The sequence below is a fragment of the Nipponia nippon genome, unplaced genomic scaffold, assembly GCF_047370975.1.
Source record: "Nipponia nippon isolate SJK-2023a ecotype South Korea unplaced genomic scaffold, ASM4737097v1 scaffold_3, whole genome shotgun sequence".
Taxonomy (NCBI): domain Eukaryota; kingdom Metazoa; phylum Chordata; class Aves; order Pelecaniformes; family Threskiornithidae; genus Nipponia; species Nipponia nippon.
This window is the reverse complement of record NW_028262347.1, coordinates 31,142,567-31,165,412: the sequence shown is the minus strand read 5'-3', so window position 1 is coordinate 31,165,412 and position 22,846 is coordinate 31,142,567. Positions and strand designations below refer to the sequence as shown.

Below are 22,846 nucleotides of genomic sequence, written 5' to 3'. Positions count from 1 at the left end.
AAAGTAGATGAAGTTTACTTTTGAACAAATTTTCAAGGGAAGACTGAATATTAGATAAGGAAGTAGATATAAACTTTATGGTATAAACTTCAAAAATTTGCTCTGATACTACAAACATTTTAATAGCTATCAATAACTAGGAAGAGTAGACGTACTCTCTACATGACCCATTCACTAAGTATAAGCAGATTTTTTGTTAATTAGGGAGTGTTTTGAGTTGTGAACTTATGCCTTCATTGAACCAAGTAAAATTGGGAGGGCCTCCAAAATTACTCTGACAATAAGTAACAGCTGAAAATGTATAAGAGCATATACAGCATATTTGAATACAGATCTCACATATATGAAGCAGTTTCTCAAGTCCTGTATTACAGGACTTATCAGAAAACTATACATATCTGAGTGAAAAATATATATTGAGCTTGGCAAAGGGGAGTGTTTTATCTGTTTGCAGCTTGAGGATACAGAGAACACAGAGGCTGCAGCAATACCAGGAACCTTTTGGGCAGCATGTATACTTTCACTCCAAAGTGCATGTCCATTTTGGTATGATTCAGTCTGGAAGAGTAACGCAGGCATTTCTGCTTTATTCTGTATGTGGAAACCTACATTAGCAGCTTTTTGAAGAATGGATTGAATTAGTGGCCCATGGTTGTGACATCATTCTAAGAGTCTGGAAAAAAAAAAAAAAAAAAAAGGATTCTTGAATGCCTCTATCTAATCACTAAAATTGTAAAAACCATCCTCTGGAGTGTTCTTTCTTCCTGCCAAAGTCTCTGAAATGTGAAGGTAGCTATTACAATAGGTGGAGCTATAAACTGCCAAGGAGCAGTCATGGAGAATTTTGTAGGCAGTTACTTCTTCTGATCCCTCTCCTTTTTCAGTTTATTACACCTTGTCTTGGTCGTAGGCTTCCTCTGGCTTTCATTAGATATAGCGTGTATATGGCCAAAATTCAATGTTGGATACCAGTTTCACATCTGTTACGGAGTAGTCCAAGAGTCTGTTATTTTGGCATCTAAATTATACAAATCCTGTTTTTTAATAAGTTGCAAATTAAACCTGAATTTTAATTTGTATAATAGGAAAACGTGAATATGATCAGGCATAATACAGAATTAAAAATATTAAACTGCTAGCAAGTTAGGATTTTTAGACTTTCTGTTATTTCTTTTGAGCATTTTTAGTGGGAGGAAGCTGAGCTTTTGGCTTTAAAACTTCTGACTGGCTTAACCACAAAAAGACCCGAGTCCCACTAAGGCGATCCAAAAGTAAAATTGGTAAGGCTTGTAACTCTTCAGTTTCCTCTCTTGGCTGTGCACCAAGTCAAAGCTATATTCTACAGACAATAACTCTGACAACATTTACTAAAGGTTATTGCTATTTCATTGCAACTAATACCAGTTTTCATATTATATACAACTCTTTTCTAAATCTCAAAGCTTACAAGAGAAGAATTAGAACAATTTTACTGGTACCTGGATCTGACATTGAGCTGCAGCAGCTCTTAACTAAAACCTACATAAAATTTCAAACCCTAATAAAAGCTAATCTGCAGTGCCCAAATCCTCAGAGCAAGTAAATTAAAATGACTATACCCAACTTTAATTAAGTGACATTGTCTCAAATCATGATCAAGGGAAAGGGAACATATTTTACAATTTGTTTTGTAAACATAATTACTGCTCTGTTACTTGGCATTATTCCTCTCAGCAAATGTAGCATTCTATGGGATTTACCTCTCAAGAATTATTCTTACTTGTCTCTCCTGCAGTGAAAGGGAGAACAACTTTAAAATTCTGCTATCAATCTGAAAGTTCCTCTGGCAACACCATGATTATGTTAATGAGAAAATTATTTCTATACTTTTATAGCTTGATTTCTTTATAAAATCATAAATAAATTTGTCCATTCTATGCTATTTTTATAAAAAAAACCCATAGAATTTGGAAAATCTTTCTTCTCTGCCCAGGCTGAACTTTAAACATGGCCAAATTAGGAAGATTCATGCTACCTGATATACTTTCCAAACTTTTTCTTTTAGAGCAGAGGGAACATGGGTAAAGGTTTGCAAAAAACTCTTGCACAATCTGAAATGAAATTGGATACACTTTGTAATCTTCTGAGAGAATGCAACAATAGAAAAGTAGTACTATAGTAGATAAATTCACCATTTTTCCACTCTTGATAAATGTGGATCCATCAGTGTTAACACATAGGACAGTAAACTGACAACTGTTTGCTGTCCCGTGTCCTAAATAGGACAGTTTACTGACAACTGGGACATCTGGAGGTCATCCAGTCCAACCTTCTACTCAGAGCAGGGCCATCTCAGGTTGCTCAGACCCTTGTCCAGTCAGATTTTTTTACTGTCTCCAAGAATGGAGATCTTACAAACTTTCTGGTTAATCAAAGCATGACTTCCCCCATAATGAAGAAAAAAAAAATTAAAAATATCCTAAGATCTATTCAGAATTTCCCATGTTGTGACTTGTGCCTATTGTGTCTTGTCCTGCTACACTGCGTCTCCGAGAAGAGTCTGGCCCAGCCTTCCCTGTGCGCTGTACTGTAGCTGAGGAGAGCCGTGAGCTCTGCTTGCAGCATTCTCTGCTCAAGGCTGAACCAGCCGTGTTCCTGAAGGCTCTCCTCTATGTTGTGTGCTACAGCTCCATCGTGGCGGCCTTTCATGGGTCTCATTTCCCTACATCACTGCAACTCTTGTGCAGGGAAGCCCCAAAGCACAGCACTCCTGACCACACAGGCACCAAGTAGATGGAAAAAATCACTTCCCTCAAATAACTTATAGAAGCATTGGTAGTTCTATTAATATTACCCATCATATTTCATTAATGTTTTGCTCCTAAAATAAATAAACACAGACTTGTAAATAAATAAATATGCATTGGTTTGCACATTCACTGCCATATAAATATACATTTCTAACCTCCCAGTATGATGTGGAATCGTGTAAACAAGGTGCTACGGTCCAATAGTCTTATTTCAGGATTGGGAGATTTAATGAGACAAATGCTTATTACACTAAAGCAGCTATCTTACCCAAAAATGGAATTAGGTAGATAATAATTTCCCATAATTCTGCAAACTAAAATTTAGAACTTTATTTTAGTAATCAGTGACTGAACTTTGACAATGTTCCATGTCCAAGGAAGTAAAAACAGAAAGAAGCAAAAACATTCAATGGATTTTTAAATGACATCCTGGCAAATCTTAATATGAATGCCAGCATGAATCAAAATCCCCTACACAGTTAAACTATAGAAAAGTCAGCAAAGATTCCTTTGTGCCTCATTTCCATTAAAACAAATAATTTATGAGATCCTATATAAAGAATATAATGCTATAAATTCTGCAGAGTGGTTATCGAATATAAGGGTATTTCAGGCTGTAAGTTGAGAGAAATAGAATTGTAAGGAAACTGACGAAGAGGTATACAGGGTTCAGCAAATGGTTATATGTGAATACAGAGCTATTCAAATTAGTTAATCACAAATGATGGTATGAATCTGACAGCTCTCTGATGTCTTCTAATATGTCATTAAATCAATCTAAAATTGTTTCAATATTTTTTTTTCCTGGTTTATTTCAATGTAAGTGATGTCAAAAACAGGTGTAGGCTGTTCAGCCTACCATTCATTCCAACGTGGTTGGAAAATCCTTTAAAGGTACTTGCATTCAGAAATATTCACTAAATATTTGGATTAATAATTCATTGTGCTTGGGGTTATCACATAAATCTTGTTCCATAAGCAGGATGACTGAAGCTTTTTAAATAGTACAATCTGAAATAACAGTAACACTTCCAAGTAGAGTAATAAAGAAAATAAGCTTGAATGCATAAAATGTTTAAAATTTGACATGACTGAGACAAAACCCCAACCTTTCTGCTACTTTACAAGTCCTCATGAGCATTCCATAATTAAGAAATAGAGTAGACTTAATTGAGAGCTTTTAGTCACAGACATTCAAAAAACTTTCTGTTCTGGATGTGCTTAGAGAATATATCATATTTACCATCCTATTTACATTAATTGAATAACAAAAAGAAGGAAAAGCTTTCTGAGCATATTGTCAGGAATGCTTCAGGTAGGTAGATATGGTACAGAAAGAAAGTCCTGTCTGGATTGCTGATACCCAGGCTGCTTGAAAGATAAATTTTTATGTATTGGTTCAGACTACGATCAGGCTAAATATTTCAGTTTCCAAGAGAATTTGGACAGCCATAGAAGACTTTTTTATTCCCTATACTGCAAATTTAGTTAGTCATGATAATTTAATGGACAGTGAGGCCACACAATCTTATTATCAAGGCTCCCCTTCAGCAGCTCTTGGAGTGAATTGTCATTCTCAATAGACAAGCCACCATCCCAATTTGCATCTCACATACAATATTCTCTCAAAAGGGACAAGCATATTTACCCTGCGAGGTTTATTTATCATAAGTCTTAACACATAATGTCCTATCTGTTTTATTCATCATAGACATTTACAAGTTCAAGCTGTGCATGCATGCTATTTACTACTGGTAACTTCATGCTCCATATGCAAAGTATTTTTTTCCTGATTGTAAACAATTTTACCTATTTATTTTTTGCCAGTGGCCAGGGATAAATATTATGCAATGTCATTGATTGCGTATTTGCATTACAGATCCTATTTAAACACAGTTTCATTTCTTCTTTAATACCCAAAAGAAAAAGCAGAATGTTACAGATCCCATAAGAGTCATGCTACCCTCCAAGGCTACATTTACACAGCGAAGTGAAGGTGCAAGTACTGGTCAGAGTGGTAACAAAAAGATAGCAGAAGAAGCTGCAACACCAGTTGGCAAATTGATGCAGACAAGTCCCTAGTAGGTCATTCCCAGCCTTCACTGACTACTTTGCCATCACTGTTATCCTCATCTACATTAACTTTATGAGTATAAGCACAGGTAGATGTTTTCTTGCTAAAATCACACTTTTCTTTCGCAATGCTTGACCATCTCCTCTTGACTTCAGTCTAAACTAAGAAAAATAGGGTTTAGGACCCTGCTATTGAAACTATTTGTCTTAAGCCTCTCCAAATGGCTGGTTGGAGTATGCAGACACAAATGGGGTCACTGAGTATTTCGAGACTTGGCAGAATTCTCTGTGGGAAGAGTGTGCGTTGCCTACCTACATACCTTACTGTGTAATTTTAACAGGTTGCTGTTCAGTACACTACTGTGAGCTGTTAAACTCTTCCCACCTTTTGCCTTAGAGGCTGCTCCATTTCATGGTGATATGTGATTCTTGCACTAGTTTATAGCTCATAAATGAAAGCTTCAGCAGATGGCAAGATCATCACCAAGATGATGTGCACTTTTAGGACACGTGGCATTCTTTGTTTCCTATTACATAAGTAATCCAGAACTGTGGAAAGATATCTGCTTCTTCCTTCAACTGTCCTCTGAACCTTTCTTAGAAGAAGACAGAGCATATGAAGAAGGGCTACTCTCACAGGCTGCATACCTCTTCGTTCAAATATTTCCTTTACCGGCAGTCATGCACTGCACTTTACTAAAAGTGTCTTATTTCAGTTCACCTTATTGTCTAATGAACTTTTCATATTTTCTATTTTTGACTATTTGTATTCACTAACAGTAGTTAAAGAGAGAAATACTGGATCAGTTTAACAAAATAATTATAATAGGCCACACTCCATTACTGTTATTAATTGAATTTGCCCATTGAGGGTTAACAGTTAAACCATTTCTGTCTTATATCTGAAAGAGATTATGATAGCCTTTGAAAAGCAAATTAAAATAACTAACAAACTCAGCATATTCACTTATTTTGAATGTCATTCTAGTCTATAGAGTTTTCTAGTCACAGTCTACAGGTTTGTGCTGCTGAAAGAAAAAATAGTTCAACAGAGAAGAATGTTTTTCAGATAGTTTATTGCATGAACTTACAGTACAGAATTGCTTATATGGGCAATCATAAATACGGCCTCTACAGTAATGCTGACTAAAAGCAATTTACTCATTTGAAGCTTATGAATGTAAAACTTCTGTTAAACAAAAAGCCAGGCTCAGGTTCAATGGGATTTAGTTTTAAGAGTAAACACGTTAAAAGATAGATGTATTTTTAGTAAGAGGACTAGGATAGGGACCTGGCTGAGCCAAAATGATCTTTTATGACAAGGTACTCAACCTACCTGTGTCCCAGGTTTCCCAGGAAGATAAGGAGGATAATAGCCTTTTTGCCCTTACACTGGATTGTGAAGCTTAATTCATAAAGACTCTTATCCAAAGCCATTAAAGCCAGTAGAAATCTCTCATTGACTTTAATGAGCTTTTGTTCAGGTCCTTTACAAGACAGCTGAAAGACTGCCATTGACTTCAAGCCCTAATTTTATAAAGCTCTTTCGTATTCTCAGCTTGGACGCATTTGGAAACATAGAAATGTAGTAATAAGACTATTACATTCACCAAACAAATCCCCATAAGATAAAATTGAACTTTTTTTTTTATTATTTTAATTCTGAGAGTGCTATTCACTGCATATGTGTATATCCAGGAATATATACATATATATCAGTTACCATATGCATTTATTAATAACTGTTTCTCAGATACCTTTGCATGTTGGTTGCAAATCATCTCTGCACTGTTGGATGCCAACTCTACACATTACATCTGGATGAAGTACAGTTTATAATGACTTTTCCCTTGATTTAGCCAGAGTGTCAGATCCAGAATATAAATCATGACTTTGCTTTTATGCTGGTATTATCCTGGCTGTGCAGGCAAAGACAGTAACTGATCTGGTAGAAAGTTAACAATAAAGTTAACCCTTTAAAATCTTCAAGAAATTTTAAGCAGCAGAGTAGTTTAATACTTGATCAATTCTTTATACTGTCTCCTGCATTTCTGATCTAAGAAAGCAGAAGCATTGCCAGGAACAGTAATGTTAGATTTCCTATGCTGTCAAACTACAACCTCATAGTAAAAAGGCCCCCCAAAACAGGAAAATTACCAGAATTGAAAGCAAAAAGGAGAAACATTAAAAAGTGGTATCATAATTATATGTTATTCATGATTACACTCCTGTAGTATGCCAATTAAGGAATGCTAAGCTAATATCATAAAAGCTTGACTTCATTCTATAAGAATTTGAAAAAAGTAACAGCTAATTGAGTAGAAATTGCTATTCCAGTCCAGGTAATTGAAATAAATTTCCAGTGATATGTAATTTTTTATCCCCTTAAATAACGGTAAAAAGATGCAAGTTCTCTGAATATTTATTGGCTTTTATTCAAAAGAGCTATTTTCAGCATTATGAATGGCTAACATAACATATTTCCAAACCTGAAACACGGCAGTATCAAAGCAATAGTATTATATAACACCGTCATTCTGTATTGCACAAAGTATTTTTTTTTAAGACAATGTACAATAACCATGCACTACTTAATTGAGTCCAATATTCTGGAAAGGTAATTAATATGTATGTTTTGATCATATAGAGAGTTAACAGCATTTCTAATTCAGCACTACCCACAGATGTCCTGTTACTTTTGTAAGATCAGTTAAGGTATTAATTTTATTCAAAGACAGGCCTAAGCAGAAAGGAAATACTAAACCTTTACAAATCTTAGTTAAAACATTTTCATTTTATTTACACACTTCAGGAAAATATCTCTCTATGACTTAACATTGCAATTTTAGTCCTATAAAACCAATGCAATAAGAAGAGATAATATAAATTATTTTACAATATTTTTATGAACTAAGTAAAGATAATTCAATCTTCCAACGTTTTACATTTTAGAAATTCATATCTCTCCAAAGGTGTATCTAATTTAGAACTTGATTGGTATCAGGGTTTTTGCTTTATCAATCTAACCCATTAGGCCGTTACATACATTGTTATTCTCCAAGAGAAAAAATGATTCTAACATCTGTTCTCAATCTGTTTTTCCATAATTTCCTTTTATGCCCCATGTAACTCATTAAGCTCATCTACAAAACATTACTGTGTCTGTCTACACTATATATGCCTTCCTACTATAAGACTGCATGAAAATTGAAAAAAATAGCCTACAACACAATCCACTTTAAAAATACACTATTTTTACTGAATCTTTTGATGCAAGAAAATATATTTGGTTTTGCAAGTCAGAATTGTGACACATGTAACATTTAAACTAATCTCTTAAGTGACCTATATTCTAACAAAATGAGAAAAATGGGTTCATGTCTTACCATTGTGCAGCCTGTTCCTTATGACTGCTGCAGTCTTATGAGAGCAAAAGTGTTTAAGAATAATATACCTTCTGAATGGCTTGAAGAGAGCGATTTTAATATCTTAATTCACTTGTGCAAGTGATCTCAAGAGTACAGCAGACAGAGGGGTAGAAAATGTCCCAGTAACCTAAAATCTAACGTGTGTAGAATGGAAAAGAACCTGGAGTTCAGGATGTCCTTCTAAACACACTTTCCATTTTCTTCTACAGATGAAAATTTTCAAGCTAGTTTCCAGCCCTGTGATCTCTTCTGCCCCCTTTTGCCTGTACTCAATGATTGCTGCTCCAATTTAATTTCAGAGGAAAATACCTATTTACAGCTGACTTGACTGTAATGTATTCATCAACATAATATGAAGGTCATTCTTCCTGCAGAAAGCTAGAGAATTGCTGTCAAAAATGTCTTACCAGCTCTCGAAAGGTGCCACTGCTGTAAGAAAAGTGACGTACTATCCGATGTTAGCTAGCAGCTGATGACTAACGTGAGGTCAAAGCCTAGTGAAGGAGATTTTCTAATATTTATAAACATCAGTGAATTGAGTAAAAATCTGAAGGTATTTAGATTTACCCCAACATGCTATCTTGTATGAAAGCTGCATGGTGCCTATCTTGAGGATTTTATCTTGTATTAATATCTGTGTGAACTGCTGTAAATCTGAAACCAATGCCCAACTGCTGAAGTTTCCTTATGCTCTGAGTCTACACTGGCAATATATTTGTAAGTGAAAAGATTAGTGGCTTTATGACTAAGATTTATCTTGGGAACAGAGAATGAGACAGAAAAGGAAAAGCCTACTAAGGGAGGAAAGAGATACCTTCACAGGATAGACTGAATTAAATCCTGCAGGAAAGAACCTCTAAAACTAGATGTTAGAAATTTTAGAAGATAGTAGCAGGAAAATAATAATGAAAAATAGCAAGAAATACAAGCACAAAAAAAGTGACGACAAACCAAAAGAAAAGCAATGGCATCACATACTCCAAACCAGACAGTAGGCCTTTTTTGCATTTTTTCTGGAAAACAAATTATTTCAAGTTAATAATTGGGCTAAACTTCCAGAAGCCAGAAAAACTCATAAGGTCCTTGCTGTCATTAATTCAATTCGAGTCAGTGGGGTGACTTCTGTATGAAATAGGTATGAAATGCATAAGGGTGGAAAAATCCAGCCTTGACAACTTCCCTGTGACAACTGTTTTTTCATAATATTAGAAGAGTATTCTCTCTTAAAGACACATGTCAAAAACCTGCATATGGAATAGGGCAAAAAGTATTTGTGTTTCCGCAGCAGGATGCACAGCTTATGCAACTATTTCCTGCATGCTAGATTAAGTTAAAACAAGAACAGGAATCTACACAAAGTGTAATAAAACCAAAACCAAACCAAAACTAGAATGCAGAGAAAGCATTTACTGTCTTCCTGATAAACAGATGCACACTTTTACTAGACAAGAAACAGATTTTCAGGTTACGTTTTATCTTCATTCAATATGAAAATGGCCTTATACAAAGAAAATTTAAATATTTACTTTTGAGAAAGTTTTGAAATATCTGTATCATCATCCACAGACCAATTTAGCACTTAACACTTACTAAGTGCAGTTACGGTTTCCTAATTCTTTATCCCAGCACTGACGCTAAAGCAAGACCAAGCTCCCAGGAGGGAACCATTCCAAATTACATCAGCTGGCAACATGTCTTCAGGGAGCATCTGTCAGCTACAGGGAGCTGGCTCGCCCTCTGGCTACTCCTCCACTACATCCCTCCAAATTTAAAATCTTCACCACTTCTCTTTCTGTGTGGGGGAATTAAAAGGAGTCTTTATTCTTTTTATAATAGTTAAGAGCAAAGTCTTTCTCCGCTGACCGAGATATTTTGTAAAATCTAATCATTCTCACAAAAACAATAAGAATCCAATCACAATCAATCATATTTGCTATGTTGCACAAATGACCCAGGAGACACGCACTGCTTTTCGGTTGCAAAGTGTAAATGATATAGAGAATTGACTTACCGGCCCAAAAGCGTTGCTGTCAAAGCTGTGTCCATGGTGATCACCTTCCACCCAAATATGCCCATGTGGAACTTTCACATACTTCTTTTTGTATCCAATGGTTCTAAAATGAATTACAAAATTAGTTAAATTAATTAAATTAATTAATTAAATTAGTTAAAGTAATTAGCTAATTAGTTAAAAAATTATAATGTTTTGTTAGGAAAATTCACATATTTATTGTGTTGGAATTTGACCTTGCATATCATCCAACACTTGCTTAAAAAAAAAACATGCTGAAGTCCTTTAGACTTCAAGAGTGCTACTCAAGTGAAAATACACATAACAATTTTGTATGAGCTAGTTGCACTATCAGGGCCTGTTTACTATGTTGTTTTGGCAGAAATCACATCACAACTGGGAACAAGAGACTTTTCAGTTAAATATAATTAAGGGATTCTTATTTCCATCTCTGTAGTAACAATTCTCTGAACCATCAGATTTTATCTCAGGTAAATGCCAGTGGACACATGTTGCAGTGACATAAAGATATTGTATTGAGAGTGCTTTTCTTCTGGGGTAGCATTAGGTATTCAACAAAAATAGTCTGGCATATCTGAACTGACCTCGGATTTGGAGCTTGGATTCCTGTAATGCTTATGTCCTAGGGGTAGGATTTCTTCAGCTGTAACAAGCTAAACAGGATAAAGTTAAAGGAAACCTCTAAGAGAAGGCCAAGTGCTGCAAAAAATTACGTTGATGATTCAAGTCATTCTTCACAGAAATTCATACTGAAGCAGTGCCTCAGCATGCCCTGATATTACAAAAATGACAAACTACAGATAAGTCCTAAAGCTGAAGTGCAGAGTATGCAAAATTCCTGTATTTAGTTCCCGAGTAGCTGTCATTTTCACAATTCCAGTCTGCCTTCTACCATACACTTTTGCTTTCTTTCAGATGGGATCTGTTATTCTGCAGTCATTCATGCAGGGAGGTGATTTTATTGTGCACACCAAATTATTACCATGATGAAGCATTTACAAACAGGACTACAGATAGCGATACCTTTTATTTTGTTTTGGATAACCAAATCTGTTCATAGACAAAAACAGACTTTTGCTTTAGCTTGTTGCCTCCAGCTGCTCATCACTTTTCACCGTCTGGAAGATATGCCCCCAAAGCAGGAGGCAGAAGGAGCAAGCTCTAAAACTAAAGAAAATCAACTGAAAAGAGAAAATAACCTTCACCAGGAGATTCAGCTGAACTGTGCAACAGCACTGATCAGGGATGTTCACAAGTCAAAATGGGAAAACTGTTTCTGGTGAGGTTTGTGTGGCTTGGGGGGGGGGGGGTGAGGATGTTATAAGGACAAGCTAATTAATAACCTGGAGACCATGAAATATTAGATGAATAAGGAATCCTCAAAAGTGCATTTTATTAAGGTTATTTGACTTTATTAGTCAAATAAAAATAATAATTATTTACTTTGCACATTGCAAAATCCAACCAGTACTTTTTCAAACAGCTTCTTCTGGCAGCTAAAAGGATGAGCATGCCAGAACTGTATTCTAATGGAAGATCTACCTGTGCTTTCATTGGAAGCTGAAAAAACAATTGCCTATTTGCAGAAAAAAATGTCTCTGATTTTCATCTTTCTTTAGAACAGTTTAATATTACACAGTATTCAACACTGAGTTCCTAAACCATTCAAAACAAAAATGCAAAACTGTCCTGAGCTGGTAAATATATGATTTCTTAAACACAAAGACTAGTTCTGTAATAATTTAATTATGCTAAAAGAGCAATTTATTACTATGCAATTCCTGCTTTTTTTTTTTTTTTTTTTTTTTAAGAAATATGGCATACAGTCTGGACAACAAAATTATTTATGTTTTGAGATTCCATAATGCTTTGTCTCACTGATAATTTCTTTTATAAAGTACCATATGAGACTATATTTTACTGGAAACATGTCTTAAGATATAGGCTGAGAGAAGTGGCCATTAATTCTGTTCTGTCTGATTAGACACTCTGAAAATTATTAAATTAGTATCTTCCATCAGTGATAAAGGCAAACAATAGCCCAAAAAAAATATTTAATTTTCTCTTCCATTCATCTTCCTGAATATAGAAGAGTAGACGATTGTGATAAAGTTTTGTACCTTTACAGACTTCATGCACAAGACTGAATTTCACCCAGAAGGGTGAAAGGATTTGAAAGTTAATTCTGCTGACATGTTTACCTCATAAATGTCAGGAAAATAACATGGAAAATGCCAGTCAGTGACTTCATCTCAGACCGAACACAATCTCTTACCCCCAAATAATCTCCTCCTTTATTATGATTAGGAAATCACTAACAGGAAGGAAGAAAAAAATTGAAAAAAAAAGCTTTTTCAATAAGTACTTGGAAACAAAAGTGGAAACAATTTGGCCTGCATGGATAGATCTTGCAGAGATTTGCAGAGACCCTGTGAAAATAGAAAGGCTTAATAGAGGTGTATAGTGTGTTCTTTAAGGCCTAAGGCAAAAAGAAAAAGATTACAGAGTGCAGTAATTATCATTGGTTCTTTTTATTATTTCTACAACATAGGAAAATACATATTTCTTTTCTACTCTTGAAATAATCATGATAAACCATAAAAAATTGCTACATTTATGAAAAAAAAAGTCTCTTACAGTGATTAAAGAGGAATTATGTACAAATTTGCATATCGAAAAAAGCAGATGATTGTACACAAGAAGTTTTGACTTAGAGGAAATAGAATTAAAATTGATGATGTTAATAAATGTAGTAAGGGAACAGGGGAGAGAAAAAGAAATGGAAAAGAAACAGGCAGCAGTTCTAATTATCTACTTTAGTAGATAGGACTGATACTGCATTGATAAATCCCTCTGTAAGCTCAGCTGATAAATATAAAACCTCCTGCCATTTAATGTATGGGGTATATAAGTAGTCAGATTTTTCCCCCATGTAGGTCCAATAGAAAAAAATTCAAGATATAGTGTAAACAATAAGTACCTGTATACCTGTGAACAAAAGAGAGGCAAGAAAATCTATTTTCCTAAGAGAATTCCTTCAAACTGTTAGTGTAGCATTTGCATAGGGCAGTTATCTAGGGACTTTGCATCCACTTCAGCAAAAAAAAAAACAACCTGTCCTGTGGAATGCAGGTTGAAATTTGAAAACAAAGTTTTACTTAAGCTTTTCACTCCATGAATTAGTAATGAACTGCAGCAATAAGCTCATATTACAGTAAATTGGATCATCCATTACTTAATATTGGTTTTAATTTTCAAGATAATTTCATTGTTGAATTATTCCACAACAGATCAATAAACCATTCATGGAAGCAAACCAGGTTACAGGCTTCAGAAAGCCATATTTGGTTAATGACAGTAGGTTATTTTTAATTATTGTTATAAAAATTATGTTGATTTTTTTAAGAACAAAAAACCCCAAACTTCTTGTTTCCTCTCCTATGAAGAGAGCATAAATTGTTTCATAATCAAAATTAGTCAGTTAGTAACACTGCCCCTCTCTCACATGAATCTTGCAGAAATTAAACACTTCAGTCTCTGGCCTAAATTGCAAGCAGGAGACCGTGAGTGTGTGCTACATTCGCAACATGGCTCTTGCTCTAAATGTACAAACTGCCATTCACTCAGTTCACTAGCTAACCATTTTAGCTAGACATGCTGAGAGAAAACTATTAACCCATGTTTTTGTGCAATTCTACAAGGACAAATTACTAACACAAATTGTACATAATTTCAGAGAAGAAGTGTTGACTCAAGCCCTTTTCTTAAGGATAACTTTGCAGGCAACTGGCATCCACTTTTCAGATTCAGGCCCATGTAAATAAATAACAATTATAAGTGTAATGATCAATATGCCTGTGAAAAATTAATACAATATAAAGTGAAAAATTACTTTGGAATGCTTCTAGCACTCTTCAACAACAACAACAACAAAACCTAAAATCCTTAAGCCAAATATCAATTAAAAGCACAATTAGCTCATCAGGAAATGCAGTCAATAATGTACTGTATATTTTGAAAGTAATGTAAAAACCTATTTTTCTTTCTTAGTTGAGTATACTTAGACTCATTTCTCTAAGTTTGTCTGTAATCTTGACCTCTGTTAGCTCTCACACATGAAGTTTTTAATTAAATTTAGAAGATGTCTGAATGAATTCTTAGGAGAACAATTGGTGTTAGTAATAATTAACTCAGTATTTGTTAATTTCATATCTAGTTCATTAGATGAGTTATAATTACTGAACAACCTTTTAAATTTCAGAAAGCCTCTACTAATGAGTAGTCTTTCTCTTTCTAAGACCTAGTATCTTTGAAGTAAAAATCAATAAAGACTGTTTAACACCTCTTACCCTTCCCATTTTAAAGGTTCGCTTTAGGAATAGCACAGGCAAGGACATTAAAATACCCAGATTTTGATACATAATATTCAAGCACCTGTTAAAAACCATACCAATGTGTACAAAAAAAATTTCAGGTTTTACCAAAGTCTTTGACAGGTTAGTAATAACCACCTATACTACTGTTGCTCACACTGTAGTTAAACTCCCACTAGCTTAAGAACAGTCTACAAGAGTTGCAGTAATTTTCTTGATCAGAATGTAATGGAATTACATTTATCTTTTTGGTCATTTTTCCAGAAATTGGTCTGAAATTCTGATTTTTTTTTTCTTACGTCTGAGGTACATTTTGAACCTTTGCAAAGGTTTTTTTCTCCATGATTTAATAGTTAACAGATGTACTTATATCTGTCCTTGGCTGAGAAATAATTTCAATCCTGACAGTCAAAAATGAGCTCTATATGGTATTCTAACCACCTGCCCACAAGCAAGAAAAATCTGCTTTTTTAGGATGTGGTACCAGTGCCAAAGCAAGCAACTTGGCTCAGCTAAGTTGGATGAGGAATGATTGCCTTCAGTTTGATTTGACCTTGAGAAATCAGAAGGTCTCAGCAATCTGCATACCTCTGGGTGTCATCATGGAACAGACACTGTAGATAATTTCCTCTGTTTGCACAGGAGATAAGAAACGAATACAAACCCTTTTGTAAAATAGGTAGTCTCTATCATACTTAAGAGCAACTTTTTACAAATAATATAAATTGCTGCACATGGAATTTTTCCGCATACATCCATCTTCATCAAATTCACAGATGAAAAAATAGTAAGATATTCAATTTCAGGTGACACTCAGATCCCAAGACATGAACCTTATTGTAGTATATCATGTAAATTGTATTAGAATCTTCCACATGACACTAAATACCTGCCAGCCCCTAAGAAATCCCCTTTTTCTCTTCCAACACACACATATAGCCATCTGTGTCTTTTTATTTTAATGCTTCCCTTACATATATTATATTCCTTTGACCACAAGCTGTTATTTAAATCAACTGCTTTTAGAAGACAGGGTTATGTATGTGAAACAACTAAATATTTTGTTTCTGAAGGCCAGGTTAACAGACTATGCATAAGAGTAAGTCAATAGGTTAGGGAATATTCTCTGGTTGTATGCAGCTATTAACTTTTGCCTCAGAGCTGAAATGTGTTTTCCTTAAAAGCTGCAAATCAGTCAATTACTCAGAGGCCTGACTTTAATACTTGCATCCAGAACTGAGAAAGTTCTGGAGGAGACTTTGTGCTTGGGATACTGCTTCTGGAGCATTGCCAGATCTGATACATTGAGAAGGGAACCCCCAAAAGAAGACATGCCAGAATCACAGAAATGACAGAATCTGAAACAAGAGACTCTGATTTCGTGAGATTAGGAGCAGCCATTAAGGAGGCAGAGATTTCCTTTGGCTATACTTGAGCAAATTTTTGAGTGTCTAAATCCTATAGGTTTCACCCTTTGCAATGAAAGATTTTGAAGTTTCAGGAAAAATGCAGACTAATTTACTGGTTTCCTCATTCAGAACAGAAATATGATAAAAACACAACCTTTTTTAACAAATAACTAAGCAGTTAAAGCAAGCATGATGCCGAACTGCAAATGGTATCTTTTTCCCAGCTAAAGCATTCCTACCAAAGTGATGCACCTGTGCAGGTTCCTATTACTCAGCAGTGCTAAGAATAAGTAGAAATCTGATATGGAAAGTATGGGAGATGTTTGTAGCTCTGTTTTATTAATTAGATAATTTCTCACAATGCATGTAATTCTAAACAAAATAATTATTTAGCCATTATTTGCTTCACCAGCCTCTTCAAAATAGCAGTTAATCACTTTTAAAACATACAGTATTCAGGAAAGTTACTGGATTTCAACTTAAATTAAAAAGCAGTCTAATCAGATACCAATATTTACACTTTTTGCCAATTACCTGCTGTGTGAAAGTTAGTTAAACTTTCAGATGCATGCATCATGTATTGCATCAGATAGCTTTTAAACTATTTCTACCAGACGGCTACACAACACTGAATGAGGTATAGAAACACAATTATATCACTATTTTGCAGGACAATGCAATACAGCCAATTACAGCATAACATTTTGAAACCAGACGAAATGTAGTCATGCAAAATTTTGTATTACTAATGCAGCTGTCCTTAATATGGGTTAATAAAACCTAGATCTCATTTTCACTAAGGCTTTCTTTATTCTACATTGGCAGAACAATGAGAACTGGGAATATTAATTCTAAGGCCAGAAGATACCAATGTGAGGATGCAGTTTGAAAATATCCTCAGACTTTCAGGCAGTAATTAATGCTGTGATTATTGAATAATTCACTATTAATTGGCATCTTAAGCATGCACTGTTAATTGAATTTAAAATTTCCATTATTTTATGTCAAGATGTGCTTTATAAATGATACTTGCATTACAAAATATTTGATATTTTGATTATGTATTATAATTAGTACATATTGGTAGTTTCACAGACATATGACTAGATGAAAAGAACCTTATCGGAGTAAACATATAAGCCTAAGTTAAGTGTTCTAAAATGCTGCCATCCAAAAAGCACTCTGCCTTTATAAAAATTGAAATGAAGACAACTTTGATGCACACATGTCAGTGACAAGAAGAAATTATTTTTAGTGCCACATCACAAACAGGTACAGAAGCTACTCTTCAAAGTTTAGCATAATAGATTTATCTTAGCAAAGACTTATCTCCCCCCACCAAAAGGGAAAGTTAGGAAAATATGAAAATATATTCTGTACATCCACTTGTATATTAATAATTTTTTTGTTTTACATATGACCTGATGAACCATTTATTCTCTGCAAGCTTTATTCTGACCTATTTTTTTACCTATCTATTTTATATATACAGTTAAATAGACACATGAAAATACATATGACTCACATCACATATACATTGAAATAAAATCAGGTTTCCTAGGCCATATCACTTTAACTTCTGACCCCATATCTTCTTCCTCTACGCACTCCTCTGCTATCTTTAAAATTTGTCTGATTTGTCTGAGCACTAGTTTGGTCATCTCACTTTTTCTTAAGGCACACAAAACTACCACCCAATTAAACTACAACAAATAGATTAAACATGTTTCTCTGAATACCTGTTAGCTATAGAAGCAAAAATTGAATTAGAAAAACTTTTAAATGCTTTATATAATATAGTTGATAGTTTTTATAACAATATTTTTAAGTCAACACTATTTACAGTTAACCAAGTCCAAACAACATCATATTATTTATATTTGTTTCATTTCTCAGTATATGGCAGTATTGTTGTTATCATATTTGGATGAAAGTACTGTAAATAATGCAGATAAATATACAAGGTTGCCTACGAAGCCTTCCATTTTATTAAAGAGATTCATCAGATTTTGCCCTCAAGTCTTTCTGTAACAGGTTTTTTTCTTTTGTAAAATAACTGTTCTTTAGTTACTCCTAAATATGTAAATTAAAATAAGTTAACAGTGTTAAAGGCCTTTCTACAAAATTTCTTCCACTTAGTAGTCTAATGAAATGAATGTACTATTGTGCATATTTATCTAAAATGATAAAATGATTGAAAGGACAAAAAACAGGCCAGCTCATCCACTCATTTCAAGCCTGAAGTTTTCTTGATAACACCCCATTTTGTACCAGACAGGGCACTGTAACAGAGAAGAGACTAGAAATAATTATAAGAGAGAAAAGATGAGAGATCATTGCTTATGAGAATCACAGAATTGATGGGGTCACTGCTATGAGCAAAGGTATCCTTGACAGATCAGTTTCCCAGCAAAGGATTGTAATCATACCTCTGAATCCAGATATATTTGACCAAAACATACCAAAGACTTAGACTGCAAAAAGGAGGAGGAATCATTGCCTCTAACTGTCTTACTGTCCCAGAGAATTGCTCAAATTTCTGTTCACAGATAATTTCAACACAATTCATTTTTCTGTTCTCTTTCTTTCTTTCTTTCTTTCCTGAATTTTCAAAATATCCTCAAAACACTCTTAAGCTTTTTAATGAGTAAGCAGCTACAGAGCTGCTGTTGCTTTATACGATCAATATACATGATACACTATATCCTTTATCTCTGTGCCTTTCTCCTTCATATATCTCTTTCTGGAGAAGTTTTTCATGATATCTGCAATTCACTAAGAGTTTTTCCCAAACCTATAATTACATTTAATCTTTGACAATAATTATATGAGGTGATAACATTTGTAGATTGTATTTCATGTTCCTTACATATTCTATTCTATGCTTTAAAGACATGTTGCATATCTAGGGCCTAGGTTTTGCCCCTGTTTTGATACTTTTACCCGTATGTATATATCCACATCACAAAGGATTTGTACACAGGTGCTGTGAGTTGAGTTAAAAAAGCTACAGCTACTAGAAATTGTTTTCTAGGTCTCATGAACAGTTGAGCTGCAGCAGCAGTATCAACCAGCAATGCCAGGGAATCCGGATTTTAAGGAAATAATTTCTCCTCAGGTAAAATTTCTTTGTATTCATTTGCAGTCACTTTTTATGATTCTCATTTCCAACCTCACATTGCCTTTCTGTATTTTTTTCAACTCATCCTACCTTCCTTCAGAAACTAGGTAAAAGACCACTGTAGATCACCATGCACATAACACTTGGCAGCACAGGAATTTCCCTCTGTTCCTGAGAGTTTTGCTTACATCGTCAGGAGGCATGTGGCTACCTCAAGCATTTAATATTGCTTGTCCCTGCAAAGCAGAACTCATTTTGCTCCTGCTGCTAAGAATGATCAACTAACAGTAGCTTCCCTCCCACAGATGATTTTATCCCTTTTTCCTGTAACATCTGTGTGTGGTTTCATTCTTGCGTGTTCTACACTATTCCCTTCATATGGTGTGCCACTTCCTTTTCCCTGCATGTGTTTCATCTGTTCTAGCACTAACAGCATTCTCATTTTATGATTCTTTCCATGGCAGATCTTCTCAACCCTTTTAGGAAAATGTAATTTTGGTGATTTTTTTAATGAAACTATGGATGGTTTCTGCTAACCTGTATTTGAAATCACACAGATGATAGATAATTTCAGAATCTGGCCTTTCTTTTTTTTTCCAAATTGATTAAACCTACAGCAAAATACTGCTGAGGATACTGTGGAATACCTGTTCAAGGACCATATTCCTTTCAAGGTCCATATATAACTTGGATTACTGCCTCTAACTGTATTGAGAGTATATTTACTTTAAAAAAGTATTAGAAAATTCTATATTTGATATCAATATATATTTTGCAATTTGTTCATCATTTGATACTATCTAAAGATAACTGCATATACTATATGTATATGAATATAAATATTCCTACAGACTTTTACACAAAACTGTCACTCGCATTTGAGATACTGAAACTACTTCATTCCTTTGCTCAGCACATTCTCTTAATCAGAAGAACCATAGCTATTTTCAGGATAAATTAAAACAAATACAAAACTAATTTTGTGTTGAGAAAAAGAGCAACATTTCATCTGTTGCATCGACTTCATTTAAATGGCTAAATACAATACCTCTTTTTTCTCTATCATCTTTCATTTGTGAATCTCTCTGATTCCAAGTGCCGACACTGCCCTTTCAAATTAAGATTATGAAAATTATTCAGTTTGCCTCTTTAGATAAAAGTCCCATTAACCAAATGAGTGTATCATTTCATTACCTTCTCATATTACAAAATTATATTGATAATTAAAATGCAGGTTTTTGCTAATATCACTAACAGCTATTAACAATATCATATTATATCATATATTGGATGGGAATCATTTGTTAGATTCATTATCATTAGCTTCATAATTTTATCAAGGTAAAAACTTACTAATTATTCTAGGTTATCTAAGTGAAATTATCCAACCATTGTTCTCAAATTGGAAATTTTATACCTGCAAGAACAGGAGGATAAATAGAGACCAAAAAGGTACTGCCATCAAAAAGATTAATTCTTGCAACCCACACCCTCTTTTTATTAATAATGAATCAACTGGGAAAATAACTGGGTAAAATTTTATCTTTAGACACATTTGAAGGAACTGAAGGCAATTGTTTTGAAGTGAACAGTTAAGATTTGCAGTACTGTAAACAAGGCCGAGATTTCACCTGATACATAATTAATGGTTTGGGCTTAATGACCTACTGCAGCAATATTCTCCTTTTTCCCTCTTTCAGTAACAGATGTAGAAACTTTTCTCTCAGTAATGCCTATGCCAACCTAAGAAAAGAGACGGTTCAACTTTTTTCAAGATTGAAAGTTGTGCAACTTAAAAGTCGACTCAGCAGTTAATCTCCAGCCTGAAGAATCTGCAATTATTAAATAAAGGTCTTTATAAAGCTCTTCTTGCTTGAACCCACTTTTTCTCCTCACCCAAAACCTCTCCCTTAGCAGTTCTTCTGCCACTTCTTCTGCCACAGAAATTGTCAAGGGAGAGGCTGTAGCCTGACCTTTGGTTACCTACCTTGTGTGTTTTCTCATCCTTAGGGTGGACGTCATGCCAGCCTTCCAACAAATGTGCTCTGTGCATGTACATGTGAGAGGAGGAGGAGGGGAGGAGAGAAAAAAGTTTCAAAATTCTTTGTATCCCAGAGGGGAAAATCATGGCATCTACCATCATGGACAAACCTGTTGGCCTATTCCTCTTCTGAGGAAATGCTAAATGGAGAATAGCTCTTTTTTCAAAAAGTGGTGATAGAGATGGTCACAGCAGCTGTGCCTCTTCATCATTGCTAGAGGTTACTGGGCTACAGGTTAATGCTCTTGTATTCTGATTTCTGGAGTCTCCTCAGCTTAAGGCTGGTTGAATCCTGCTGTCTTTCTGATTCTCTTCCAATTAAATTTCAACCAGCTCTCAATCCTCGACTCACCTCCTGAAGGAATGGCGGGACACAGAGTCACCATGAACATGCTTACAGCTTGGTAATTATGGCATTCACCAGCAATAAGAAAGAGGGGGATCAAAGCCCACTCAGACTTTACAAGATGTTAATTGTGCTCTTGATTGCAGCTAATTTGGTGTCTAGGCGTTGTCTGCTAAACTACCTGGCGCTTCTGTCCATGTATAGCTGCTTATAATAAAGTACCAAGGAACTGGTTGAATACCAGACCTCTGTTTGGGACAGAAGCGGGACTCATGGCACCGAGTCTGCATTTAGCCTGAGATTCAGATGGTCTGGATTGTACTGAGCCCATGGAACCTGAAAGAGGGCACTGTGCTATACAAATGAAAGTACTGTTGAAGCACCAGAGAGAGAGAGAGTAACATTCAGCACAATCTAACCAGTCCTGCCAAGACTGACAAAATATTTGCTTGCTGATGTAAAAGGGCCTTTCAAAATATTTTTTTTTTAAGTTACCTACTCTGCAAAGACTCCAGAACAACTTACTCAGGACTGAGAGAAAGTAAGATCCATGACTCTGTAGAGCTTATTTAATAAATAATGAATAGAGATTCTGCAGAGTTTCTCATGTCAGAATGGCATTTGCAACGGCTACAAGAAGTTTTAACACATCACAAAGAACAATACCCCATCTGTTTTTTTGAAACCTTGTAAGATCAGCATTGTGAATAGCTGTCTCAGTTAAAATCAGATTCTTGTAGACCTGTGACTGCTAAAAGAGTCTGGCAATATCTCTGCCTAGCTCCAACTGTAAGAAATAATTCCCCACCCACACAGCTCTCACACAGAAGCTAATTGTTATACCTTCTTTATTGCTTAGCACTAACTAAAGGTATTAAAATTTCCTAATCTGCTTCAGGCAGCATATACAAAATGTGGAACCTTTAACTTAATAAGTGCTTTCAAGATGTGGTTTTTTTTTTATTTATGGAAAGGGGAGAGTTGTTATTCTGTGTACAATGGAAGCCTGAAACTTTACATGTTTCCTTCTATTAATGCTTGTTAGGAAAAAATATGAAAAGATGCCTTTAATAGCTTTCCCCTTAAAAGTGCATTTTCTTTTTTAAAGGACATTACTATCAAAAAGATAATTGAGAAGCTAGCAAGTAAGCCATAAAAACATTAACTCTGTATTATTAAGTAAATGTATATTTTTGATACAAGTTATGATTATGAGTTTTAAAACTCCCAAATA

General features: G+C 34.7%; 1 protein-coding gene across 4 annotated transcripts in view; it reads right to left on the bottom strand.

Annotated features, from left to right (window-relative positions):
* The window catches only part of IMMP2L (inner mitochondrial membrane peptidase subunit 2), a 480,274-nt gene that overhangs the window by 89,475 nt on the left and 367,953 nt on the right, over positions 1-22,846 (bottom strand). For all 4 annotated transcript variants that reach the window (XM_087766618.1, XM_087766617.1, XM_087766619.1 and 1 more), the window contains one exon: positions 10,302-10,404. In XM_087766618.1, coding sequence (XP_087622744.1) covers positions 10,302-10,404 — 103 coding nt within the window. The remainder of the gene's footprint in view (positions 1-10,301; positions 10,405-22,846) is intronic.